At 37.8% G+C, this 12770-nt stretch overlaps 1 protein-coding gene across 2 annotated transcripts in view; it reads left to right on the forward strand.

Moving 5' to 3' along the window:
- The window catches only part of LOC104607371 (mediator of RNA polymerase II transcription subunit), a 113092-nt gene that overhangs the window by 71096 nt on the left and 29226 nt on the right, over positions 1–12770 (forward strand). For both annotated transcript variants that reach the window (XM_010273001.3, XM_088903119.1), the window contains exons 10-12: positions 4351–4445; positions 6188–6350; positions 6430–6675. In XM_010273001.3, coding sequence (XP_010271303.1) covers positions 4351–4445; positions 6188–6350; positions 6430–6675 — 504 coding nt within the window. The remainder of the gene's footprint in view (positions 1–4350; positions 4446–6187; positions 6351–6429; positions 6676–12770) is intronic.

The raw sequence follows: 12770 nt of genomic DNA on the forward strand, positions 1-12770 counted from the left end.
CCCCGAAGCATCGGAAGAAAAAATTTCAGTGTTTGGAGGTCGATTCAGCACTACTGAACAACACCTTAGTCAGAGACCTAGTGACCTAGATGGTTGAAATGCTGACCTAGTTGATCCGGACAGCAGGTGTTGGGTTACAAATGACAAAATATATTTTAATTTTTAGGTTTTTGTTTTTTTTAATAAGACCTATATCTATATATGTGGGGCATCCATGAATATCTATATCTATGAATGCATTATTTTCTACATGTAGTTTATCAATTTTTTTTTGCATGTATAATTAATTATTTTTTATTATTTATTTGTGATGTCATGGGTTGACCCATTTAATTAGATGGTTAAATTGCTGACTTGCCACCTGGAGGAAAAAACTGGTCAGTGTCCATGTTGGTTTTCATAACACTGTTACAAATTACTCCTCCTAACCCCTCCTATGGCTAGACCTTCACCTATATAGTTGAGGTCTGTAATTCATCTTAATAAAGTTTTCATTCTGTAATCTGAATTTCAAATTTCTGACCTTGATATGATGTTGTAATAACCATGCTATGCAATTCTGAAATCCATTTTTTGGAAAGTAAATATAATATAAAATTCAATAAATGCAAAACAAAGTATAACCAAAGAGGTGAAGAGAAATCACCCAATAGAAAGAAAAGCCAAAAAGAAAAAAAAAAAAAGATACAATGCATCAATCACCTCAAATCAGATCCAAAGGTGTCCAAAAGTGATCCCAAATGACTCTCTTGGAACACCAAAAAATTCTGTAAGAACCAAAATCCAATCCAAAATTCTCCTCCAATGGCACACAAGACCAAACTATTTTCACTTTCTTATTCCCATTCAAAACTGGCCATGATGAGAAAATCTCCTTGGGAAATCTTGAAACCCACATAACTACACAAGAAAGCCTGAAGATGTAACTCCGAATGCACTTTGAAAAACCACATCCAACAAATAGGTGAAAAACATCTTCCTTTGCACTGCCACGCAATAAACATCTGTTAGCTAACTGGATCACTCTACATATCATGTGATCTTGGGTAAGAGTGCTGTCCAACATAACCAGCCAAGGAAATGCTTCAACCCTAGGAGGAGCCATGGACATTTTTTCCATGTACAGATGTGGAAATTTTGTGGATATATCACCAATTTCTCCAAGATATTTGGAAAATATGAAAATTCAAGGAAACTTTGCACTTAAAGGCTCAGTTTGGGATGAGTACAAATACAAATATGTATAATGCAAAACCTTGTATGTTGTATTTCTTAAAAATTCAAGGAAACTTTGCAGTTTGCACTTAAGGCTCAGTTTGGAAAGAGTACAAATACAAATATGTACAGTGCAAATACAAGGTTTAGCAATACAAATAATATAAAATACAAGGTTTTGCATTGCATGTATTTGTATCTGTACTCTTCCCTAAGGCTCAGTTTGGAAGGAGTACAAACACAAATATGTAGAGTGCAAAGCTATGTATTTTGTACTGTACATATTTGTATTTGTACTCCTTCCAAGGCTCAGTTTGGGAAGAGTACAAATACAAATATGTTCAGTGGAAAACCTTGTATTTTGTATTTCTAAATCTTGTATTTGCACTTACATATTTGTATTTGTACTCTTCCCATACTGAGCCTAAGGCTCAAAAAACCATAGCAAACAACTGTAAATCAATTAATCAAGTAAATGAACATTAAGAGACAAATAGACATTTTTCCCTCTGTCTCCCTTTTTAGTCTTTAGCCATCTTCTTTTCATTATGTATGTCATTAATTGCCATTTTGACTTTTGTCTTCTTTTCTTACTAGTTTTTGTTAAGATTCCACTTTTGTAGCTGTGTGCCTTATTTCTTTTTCTTTTGAATTACAGTGACTTAGTAACTTAATCATATCAAAATAGTAAGCCAATCATCCAATCATCGAATCCCCATTTGTTCTTTCAGGAAAAGATTTTTTAAAAACTATGGTGAATTTAATGAAATAACAGAAAGTTTCTAATACTTTTTGAAAGCTAAACTATTGTAGCCGAAGTAGCAGAAAAGAGGAGAAGAAGAAGAGATGCTGAAATGTCGAACTTGTCTTCCCAGTCGATAGTACTGTTATTTATATTAAAGTACAGTACAATGTTACATGAAATGATTGGGATGCCCCTGATTAGTGATGGGACACCCAGACAACTTAAAGCACTAAACAGACTTAGGCCCATTAACACAGGCCCAATACATAACAACTTAAATTCAAATACAGGCTAATAAGAACTCTTATCAGCCGAACCATCCATACATACAAAACCTTCAACCTAACACTCCCCCTCAAGCTAAGCATGGATGTCAATCATGTTTAGCTTGCCAAGAAGGTCCATGAACTTTGCTGCAGCCAACCCTTTAGTCAATACATTTGCAATTTGCATCTCAGATGGAGTATAAGGCACACAGAGTTCACCCGAGACAATTCTTTCTCTAACAAAGTGCCGATCAATCTCAATATGTTTTGTCCTGTCATGCTGCACGGGATTGTTGGCAATGTTGATGGCAGCTTTATTGTCACAATATAGCCTGAGAGGACCTTCAACCTTAATGTCAAGTTCATTAAGAAGAGTTCTGAGCCATAAGAGTTCAGCAACCCCGTGGGCCATAGCCCGATATTCTGCTTTTGCACTTGATCTAGCCACTACATTCTGCTTCTTACTGCGCCATGTGACCAGGTTTCCTCCCACAAATGTACAGTAACCCGAGGTTGACTTCCTGTCTCCAACAGACCCAGCCCAATCTGCATCAGTGTAGGCTTCAATTTCAATTCTATTGTTTTTCCTAAAGAGAATTCCCTTCCCTGGACAAGTCTTCAAGTACCTAAGAATCCTTTCAACTGTTTTCATATGAGGGATCTTTGGAGAGTGCATAAATTGACTGACAACATGCACAGCATAAGCAATATATGGCCGAGTGAGGGATAAGTATATCAGCTTCCCTACCAATTTTTGGTATCTCTCTCTATCACAGTAGTCCTCCCCTACTGATTCCTGCAGGCCATGATTCTATTCTATTGGAGTATTTGCTGGCCTGCACCCCATCATGCCTGTTTCCTCTAGGAGGTCAAGAACATACGTCCGCTGACATATGTAGATTCCCTCTTTTGACCTGACAACTTCAATCCCAAGAAAATATCTCAAATGACCCAAGTCTTTGATCTCAAATTCCGAAGCTAGAAACTCCTTTAGTCTTCTTATCTCTTCCAAGCCATTCCCGGTAATTACCATATCATCCAAATAAAAAATGAGTGCAGTAAGTATGCTATCCTGTCTCCTTATGAACAAGGTATGGTCTGCACCACTCTGAGTGTACCCCACTTTCTTCATGGCCCCACAAAGCCTCTCAAACCATGCACGGGGAGATTGCTTCAACCCATATAATGCTTTCCTCAGTTTGCACACCTTTCTACCAAAATCATAGCCTGGTGGAGGTTCCATAAATACCTCTTCATGAAGGTCACCATTTAAGAAGGCATTCTTCACATCCAACAGAGATATTAGGAAAGAAATTTATTGAAAAATTTTGTATCACCATCTCACAGAATAGAGAGATTTGGAGAAATTTTGCCAAATCCTGCTGACATTGTGAACCATGGTACTGCTTACAACCATCACATCCATCTTATAATAATTTGGGAGTCCACAACAAAGTGGTTATCCTTCTACATGCAACTTTTAGAGAAAGAATATATTTGTATTGGTTCAGTATAGGTTATTGTGAATAAACCCTAGTTGTTTCTAGGTCAAAGTAGAGAAGAAGAAAGAAGAAAGAAAAGAGAAAGAAGGAGAGGAGAAGAGTGTTCGGCCAGACTAGAAGAGAGGATTTTCAAAAGTCACTCTCCTACCAACCCACTTGACTTTTATTCATAAAACTTAAGTTACAAGAAAGACAATTTTGTCCCTCATAGAAGATGGGACACAACTTAAACTCAGATACAATAGACATTTCACTTTCAATAAGATACACCAGAATGACCAAAATACCCCTGACTCGAGCATTCTTACAGTTATGTATTTCTCTTCATGGTCTACTGATAATTTCTTCATCAATAGTGAAGGTTCACTATTATATTATATTACCATTATACCCAGACATTCTATGACAACTAGTTTGTTGGGGGGTTATTCAAGAAGCGGATGTTGTTGCTAAACATGTTTACTTTTAGCTAAAAATTAATTCTTTTAGTTGGTTTTGAGACCTTTTCTTGGTATATAACTTATTATAATCTTATTCTTCTATATCAGAGTACATTATCTGGCCTTTTTCTTTTCCTTTGTCCATGCTTAATAATCACATATGACCATTTATCTAAATGCAGAATTTGGCACAAAGGAATCCATCCATATTAAACAAGCCTGGGGTGTCGCTGCTCCTGCTGGAAATACTGAACTACCGTTTACTTCCACTTTACAGGTAATACCTTTTTTTTGGTTTTTCTGTGCAACTGTGAATTTTCTTGCCAAGCAGCTGAAGATTGTTTGAGTGCAAACAGATATGTTAGCATGACCCACTTAAATTCTGAACAAGACCCAAGAACACACCCCCTGGACCCTACAGATATATCAGATACAAACAATTCTTTCCCAACCCTTACAAACAATAAAAACAAGGCCCACTTAAAAGAAGAAAAAAACCAATACAAACAGAACCCAGTCAAAACCTTCTAAGAACATCAAATCATCAAATGTAGATTAGCCCCTTTCACCTAACAACTCTACATCTTAAAGCCTTATTATTTTCACTTGATCTCTCTTCCAATTCCCAGAACACCTTTCTTGCAAATTCCTCCCCTCCCAGAAAAGGTATTCCTAAAATCTTGATAACTTTAGCTTCCATATCCACTATTTTTTCCAGATCAATATTCCTTTCTACTTTCCTCTGTCAATGCTTGCCTCAGCAATCTCTTCCCCTTCTGCAAACTCTTTGACTAAATTTTCCTTAACCTCTTCCAACCTCTTACTCCTTGGTAAAGCTTCTTCTTGATTTCCTGAGGTTAGTTCCAAATCCTTATTGTTCACATCTCCGCCCAAAGAATTCGAACCATTGTTGTTTTTCACCAAATTCTGTGTTCTAGATTTGGTTCTTATTGTAAATCCTCTTGAATTTACTGCAAGGGTCATTACCAACAAGACCTTCCTTCAACCAGTGAAAAACTTTGGTGACATGCACCAACTGATCATTAAACACTTGTGCAGTGTAACAACGTCCAAGCCCCTCAATTCTTCTTCCTCAGACAAAATCACATGATCCATAAACCTTGTATCTTCTACTCTTTCCTTCTCCATTCTCAAGATTTGACAAAACCATCTCTGAAGCATGAATGCAGGACACGTTTTCCAAGTCACCTTCTTTTGCTATATCTCCTACTGCCTTAGCAGACTCCAAACACCCCTTTGACACCCAGCCTTCACTGGAAAAATATTGTAGATCGACTGCTTCTTCAACTACTGAGATCTGGACACCTGCTACTGCTTTATTACCTTCCTTTACCTCATCTAACTGAGAAAATAAAGGTTTCTCTGTATCCATCACTGAATAAGCTCCTGGAAGGCTTTGTAGTATTCTTGTAGATGAATAGATATCTTGTGTGATTAGTGTATTTGTGAAGATTTATGTTTTTTGATAGTAAAACAAAAGGAAAATTTCATTAAAGAAAAATGAAGATATTCCATAGATAGTAGGGGTGTCAATGGACCAGGTTTTGATTGGACTCTTCAAATCAAAATCAATTTGAATAGATTGGATGGACCAATAAGACATATTGGATTGGACCAGTCTAGACTTAATGGTCCAATTTATTTATTGGATTGGATTGGGCGTGGTCCATTTGTTATGGATTTTTATTGGACTGGGTTGGATTGAATCAATGTCTGGTTCATTAACATAAGATAAGAGTACGGGTGTCAATGGACCAGGTTTGGGTTGGATCCAATCTAAATAAGACCAATTTGAACAATTTGGATGGTCCAGACATTGAATTGGACCAGTCCAGAATGGTCCGAAGTATCCATGGATTGGATTGGACCTGGTCCATCTATAATGGATGCATACTGGACCAATATCCGGTCCATTGACAGCCCTAATATAGTGTTTCAAGTTTGGTTCTCTGTGATACATGTTTGATATTTCTTGAGGAAGACACCTTTTCTTTGTAGGTACCATGGAAAAAGCAAAACACTGATGTATGATGTTACAAAATTAATTTCTATGCTGAAGTCAAAGCGTGGAGATCATCGCCTATTCAGATTGGCTGAAAATTTATGCATGAATCTTATTTTGTCATTGCGGGATTTTTTCTTGGTGAAAAAGGATTTGAAGGTGAAAATAGCAAAGGTTCTCTGAACTGCAAAACTCTGTTGTAATTGAAGTACATGAAATAATTCTATTTCTTTTGCAGGGCCCAAGTGAATTTACAGAAACGTTGAATAGGGTAACCATAATAAATCTTGCCATTACCGTTAAGACTCGTGGTATTGCTGAGGTTGAGCACATGGTTTTCTTTCAACCCGTTTTGGATCAAATAATGGGAGCTAGTCAACACATGTGGTCAGAAAAGACTTTACGCTTTTTTCCTCCTCTTCTACGTGATGCCTTAATGGGTCGGATGGATAAAAGAGGCCAGACAATTCAAACATGGCAACAGGTTTGTATTTATGGCTTAGCTTTTCAAATACATCCTGTAGATGCATTTTGTTCTCTTTTTTCTTTCTTCTTCTAGTGGAATTGAAAATTTTTCTGATTCTTTGGGTACACAAGGAAGAAAGTCGACTAAACTTATCTCTAGTTACTGTATAGGCTTTGGCTTTAATTTTCACTTAAAAATTGGAACCTTTTTTCGGTGATAAGGAAGAGTTAAGATGGGAACATGCTTATTGATTGGCATACAAAACATATGCACAACCCTTCCCTGGGGGTGGGGGCATACACAGAAAGAAGGTTGATAGATAAAATATCACATTTTCATTAAATCAAAGGCAAATTACATGAACAGTTCCTTGGAAAGGCATGAGGTGCCCGACTCCCCAAACAGAAAACACATAAGCTACAACAAAAAGTACACGACTGCTGATACAAAATTACAGTTGATGAGTTGAGTCAGAATAATGTTTCCCTATTTGTCCCTTGTTTTGCCAAGACATCAGCAAATGCATTAGCTGATCTCCCCACCCACTGTATTGTTACAGACATATTCCTTGTCAGCCATTTGAATTTCTTTAGCTCATTCTTGTTACACCGCCCGACATCCTCCGGATTATATAACTGTTCCACCACTACCTTGGAGTCCCCTTCAATGAGCAGCTGCTCCACACCCAATTCCTTTGCAAGAAATACTCCTTGTATTATCAAATTTTCTAACTTCTTTGCTTCCCTAGGCAGTATCCTAGTAAGTAGGTAGCCTTGTGAGGGTTGCTCTTATCAAAGTGATCCTCCCTCCTAGAGATACAATTCTTCTTCCACAAGGCTAATCTCTTCTCAAACTTCTCTATGATTGGAACCCAGAACCTACTCTCCCTAGGGTTTGCCCCTAACGGAAGCCCTAAATAGGATGTAGGCTAAAAGGACCTAGAACACTCAAGACAATTGCAACAACTTCAATCTCCTCAATCTCCACATTGATTCCCGCTATGCGGCTCTTTTCTAAATTGATTTTCCAATTGGAAATTCCTTCAAAGGCTCTAATTATCTCCTTTATGGTCTGTTTGGTTGCTGAGAAAGGATGGGATGGGATGAGAAAGGATGTGATGAGAAGGGAATTTTTTTTCTCAATCCTGTCACCTGTGTTTGGTTGCTGAGACCAGTTATCCTGTCAAATCTGTTTCCCAGTGTTTGATTGCTGAGAAATTTTTGCAGGATTGTTGGATTCATCCCACTTTGATGTGTCCATGCATTCTCCAATTCCACATCACAAGACTTGTTTTGTGGATGATGTGGCACAATAGTATTTGAACCTTTCTCTGTCCAAGACTCTTAACCCTCTAGTTTTTTCTTTTGTTTTCCCATTCTGAACTGGTTTAAAGAATGAAGGCCTTTCATATTGGATTTAAGATCTTGCAGTATTCCAAGAGGGGGGAAGCATTTTCAAGAAAAAAAAATGCAGAATAAGAAAAGAAAATTGAAGGAGTCTAAGAACCATAATGAATTATATATTCTACCCAAAAAAAGATAAATAAAGGGAGTCGAAGAATCATTTGAAACAACCTACAAAAATAAATACAGAAACATGTTCAGGGTATGAAGTTACATGCATTAACAAAGTAAGAATCAACAGAAAAGAAAGAAAAAAAACTGTTGTAACCTTCAGTAAGAAAAAACGAATGGAGATACAGAGTAAGAATCAACAGAAAAAAAATCTGTTGTAACCTTCAGTAGGAAAAAACGAATGGAGATAGGGTATGCGGTACCTCAACCTAGAAATCCCCTTGGCTTGCCTGAGATGATCTGAAGCAGAGCAAGAATACAACCAACACAAATAAATGCCAAAGCAATCAAAAAATAAAAAAATCAATCACAAAAAGAAGTAGAAAAACTAAAGCTAGAATCAACATAACAAAATACGGGAATCAAGATAACAAAGTGCTGGAAGCCAGAAGCCAGAAAAATGGTAGAAAAACAGCAGCCAGAATCAAGACAACAAGTCGGTAGAGGCTGGAACGTTTTGGTACAAGGAAAACACCAGAATCAAGATAACAACCTTGAACCACAGTACAGGTGTTTTCTGGAAATGGAGATTGGCTTGGACGAACTGGGATAGAGGTAGAGGACGGTGAGGTTCGAATGGGAACTCATTCAATGAAAGGAGATAAAAATGGTATAAAAGTGAGGAAATCACGAGAGGATTGCAAATCTGAGCTTACCTTCGAAAGAAGTCGCCGGAGATGGTGCCGATGAGAAGACCGTTGGACGGCATGAGAGAGGAAGATGACGCTCGGAATAGCGCTCTCGACAAAACTTTCTCACTGAGAGCTCATTGTTTCCCTTTCTCAATGGGGCCACACCAACATAAATCCTTTTGGGAACTTGCATCTCATACCTTTCTCATCACATCCCATTTTTTCTTTAAAACAAACACAAGAAAATGAGAATATTCCTTCAAGATACTTCCCATCCCATCTACTTTCAACAACCAAACAGACTGTTAGGTTTCCTACCTTCTTACTACCTTCCCAGAAAATAAAAAAATCATCTACAAATTGAAGATGAGTAACTAGATCTTGGGTTTTGCCTATTCTCCATCCCCTTATAACATCTTACCTATCAGCCCTACTGATGATTTGAATGAACACATCAGCTATCTAGGTAAAAAGAAAAGGTGAAAGTGGATCCCCTTGTCTAATACCCATATAGGCTGGAAAAAATCCATTACCACCACATTTCCACAAAACCTCTATTAAAAATTGCCAACCCACCAAGTCATAAGCTTTCTCAAGATCCAACTTACATACAAAGTCCCTTTGCCTAGATCTCTTCATCCCCTCTACACATTCATTGGCAATCAGGATCTGATAAGCTTTTTGTTATCCTTGAATGAAGGCCCCTTGGAAGAAAGAACCTTGGCCAGAATTTTTTAAGTACTTGTCACCAAACTAATTGGCCTGAGTTCTTTAGGATGGATAGCATCAGGTCTCTTTGGGATTAGAACCAAGAAAGTAGCTTTGATGCCACGACTGACCATGTGCTTATTTGCAAACTGCTTAAAGACATCACACAGATCATTTTAGCACCTCCAAGCAATCTTGGTAAATCTATCCATTAAGAACATTGCCTTTCTAATCTTTTCTTCCTAAAAATTCCTTTCCAACCACCTAATCTTCTCTTCATCCAATCTTGGCCAATCTACCCCTTCCATTTCTAACCTTTCATTTAGAAATCTTCTAAAATCGATTTAAAGTGGTCCACAAACTTCCTGGCAATATCATCCTAATTTGTGAACACCTCCTCTCCTACCTCTAGCTTAGACACAAAATTCTCTCTTCCTTCCATTTGCCACATCATGAAAGAATTTAATATTTCCATCACCTTCCTTATCCACCAATCCACCAGTGTCTTGGTTTCTGCCTCAACTTCTTCTCTTAGTAGTACTTCTTCTAGGTCCATCTTCAATTGTCTCCTTAGATCTCTATCATCCTCAGACAAGCCAGTTTGAGATTCATTCTCATCCAACTCTTCTATCCTAGAGATTAAGCTCACTTTTTTCTCCTCAATTCTTCCAAAATGGTCCATATTCCACTCTTTTATTTTGGATCTTAACATCTGTAGTTTCTTGTGAAATCTTACACCTTTCCACTTTATCTCCCTCAATCCCTCATTCCACCAAATATTTACGCTATTCATGAGGTTTGGGTGGGTTAGCCACATGTTCTCAAACCTAAACGGTCTAGGTCCACTAGTAAAATCTTCCAAACATATTCTTATAGGACAGTGATTCGAGGTTACCCTAGGCAAAGCTATAGACACCAGGTTTCCCCAATAATTTTCCCAGTTTAAGTTAAAGATAAACCTATCCAACTTTGACCATAAAGAGGCTTCCTGTAGGTTAGACCAAGTGAATCTAGCTTGTAAAAGTGGAATTTCCTTTAACTCACAATCCACAATAAAGTTGTTAAACTTCCTCATGCTAGTTGTAATGGACTGTTGGGGATTACTAATTTCTTTAGAAAATCGTATAACATTGAAATCCCCTCCCAAACACCACGGGCCTTCCCATAAACCCTAAATTGCATATAAATAATTTTTTTTGAGAAATGTTAACCAAAAATTGCATATAAATCATCCCACATATCATTCCTTTCTCTATAGTTATTGGGACCATACATTACTAGTTAACACCTAGGTGAAATCATCCTCTACATTCTTGAATTTGATGGAAACTGAAGCTCCCCAAGATGGGGCTGAGACCAACTTACTCCTCTAGACCTCCATATGCTCCTCAGCCATCTTCTATGCAATTCCAGCAATTTTATTTCTTGTAGTAATACAATGTCAGGCTTTTCCCTTCTGAGTAGATCCTTAATCACCCTCCTAGTCCTCTCACATTCCAGTTAACTATTCTCATAGGCACGGATCAGAAGAGAGGAGAAAAATAGTCCTTGAGAAATCGTGCCTCTGACATAATGAATAATGCGATGGACAACAATCATATTAGGCTGACAAAGAGCAGAAACAAATTGACCGACAACTTGAACAACATATGGGGTATCAGGCTGAGTCATAGTGAGATAGATGAGGGATCCCACAAGCTGGTGATACAATGCGGCATCTGGAAGTAATGAACTATCAGATTTAGATAGCTTAACATTCAGCTCCAAGGAAGTATTAACATATTTCTCATCAGTGATGTCAATAAGACAAACAAGAGCAGAAGCGTATTTTTGTTGACAAACAAAATATCCTCAATCACTGCAATGAACTTCTAACCTCAAGAAGTAGGTAAGAGGTCCAAGGTCCTTCATGTAGAAGGAATGATGAAGTAAGGACTTCAGTTCATGATCATTTCCGGTTAGAAACATATCATCAACATACAACAGAAGAATGGTAATACCTTGAGGCCACCGTTTAACAAACAAGGAGTGATGAGTGATCAGAAGAGCTTTGGTTATATCCTGCCATGACTACAACATCCCGGAAGCACTTAAACCAAGCCTGTGAAGCTTGTTTGAAACCATATAGAGATTTCTTCAAGTGACACACCAAGGAAGGATCACTAAAGTAACCAGGAGGTGTTTTATAAACAATCTCCTTCAGCTGACCATAAAGGAAGGCATTCTAAACATCTAGCTGGTAAATGGTCCATGATTGGATAGCGGATAATGATAAGAGAACATGAACTGTGGTGATCTTAGCTAATAGAGCAAAAGTTTCTTCATAATCAATTCCATGCTCTTGACTACAACCTTGGACAACCAAGAGTGCCTTATACCGATCAAGGGATCCATTAGATTTTAGCTTGATGGTGTAAACCCAACGGTTTCCAACGATGGTAACATTTGAAGAGTAGGCACGAGATCCCAAGTGTCAATTCTCATGAATAGCCTTAATCTTGACATCCATGGCTTCTCTTCAATGAGGACTCCTAATGGCTTGTTGGTGAGATCAAGAGATGTTTGTGGAGGATAAAATAACAAAAAAAGAACTATGGCTTGCAAAGAAACCAAAGCAGTCAGGAGGCCAAGAAATATGAGTAGAACGACGAAGAGGAATAGAAGAATCAGCGGGTGGAACAAAGGTATCTAAGGAAGAAATATCACTTACAGGGAGATTGGGAGGTTGATGTGCTGAATTGGCAGGAGGAGGGGGGGGCAGAGATGTAGGGTCTGGAAGACGTAACGTTTGCTAGTGAAGACAAGATCCTTCCCAATAGATGAGGGAGGAACATCCTCTGAATCAAAATTTTGCAAAACAGAGATAAAAGGAGCAAACAATCGATCAATTCTAGCAAATAAAGAAATATGCTCAAGAAACATAACATTTCATGAAATCCATATATAATGAATAGTAGGATCATAATTCATAACATAAGAAGCCCTTGTGATCGAGACTGTATCCATTAAAGGCACACATAACATATTGCATAGTTAATTTAGTACGTTCACAAGAAGGGAGATGCACAAAGCACACAGCCAAAAGCATACAAATTAGACAAGTCAGGAAGACAACCAAAGAGCTTAAAAAATGGAGATGCATTAGCAAGGATAGAGGAAGGAAGATGGTTGATTAAATACACAGCTGTACTGGTTGCCT

This window comes from Nelumbo nucifera, chromosome 4, assembly GCF_055504915.1.
Source record: "Nelumbo nucifera cultivar China Antique chromosome 4, China Antique-T2T, whole genome shotgun sequence".
Taxonomy (NCBI): domain Eukaryota; kingdom Viridiplantae; phylum Streptophyta; class Magnoliopsida; order Proteales; family Nelumbonaceae; genus Nelumbo; species Nelumbo nucifera.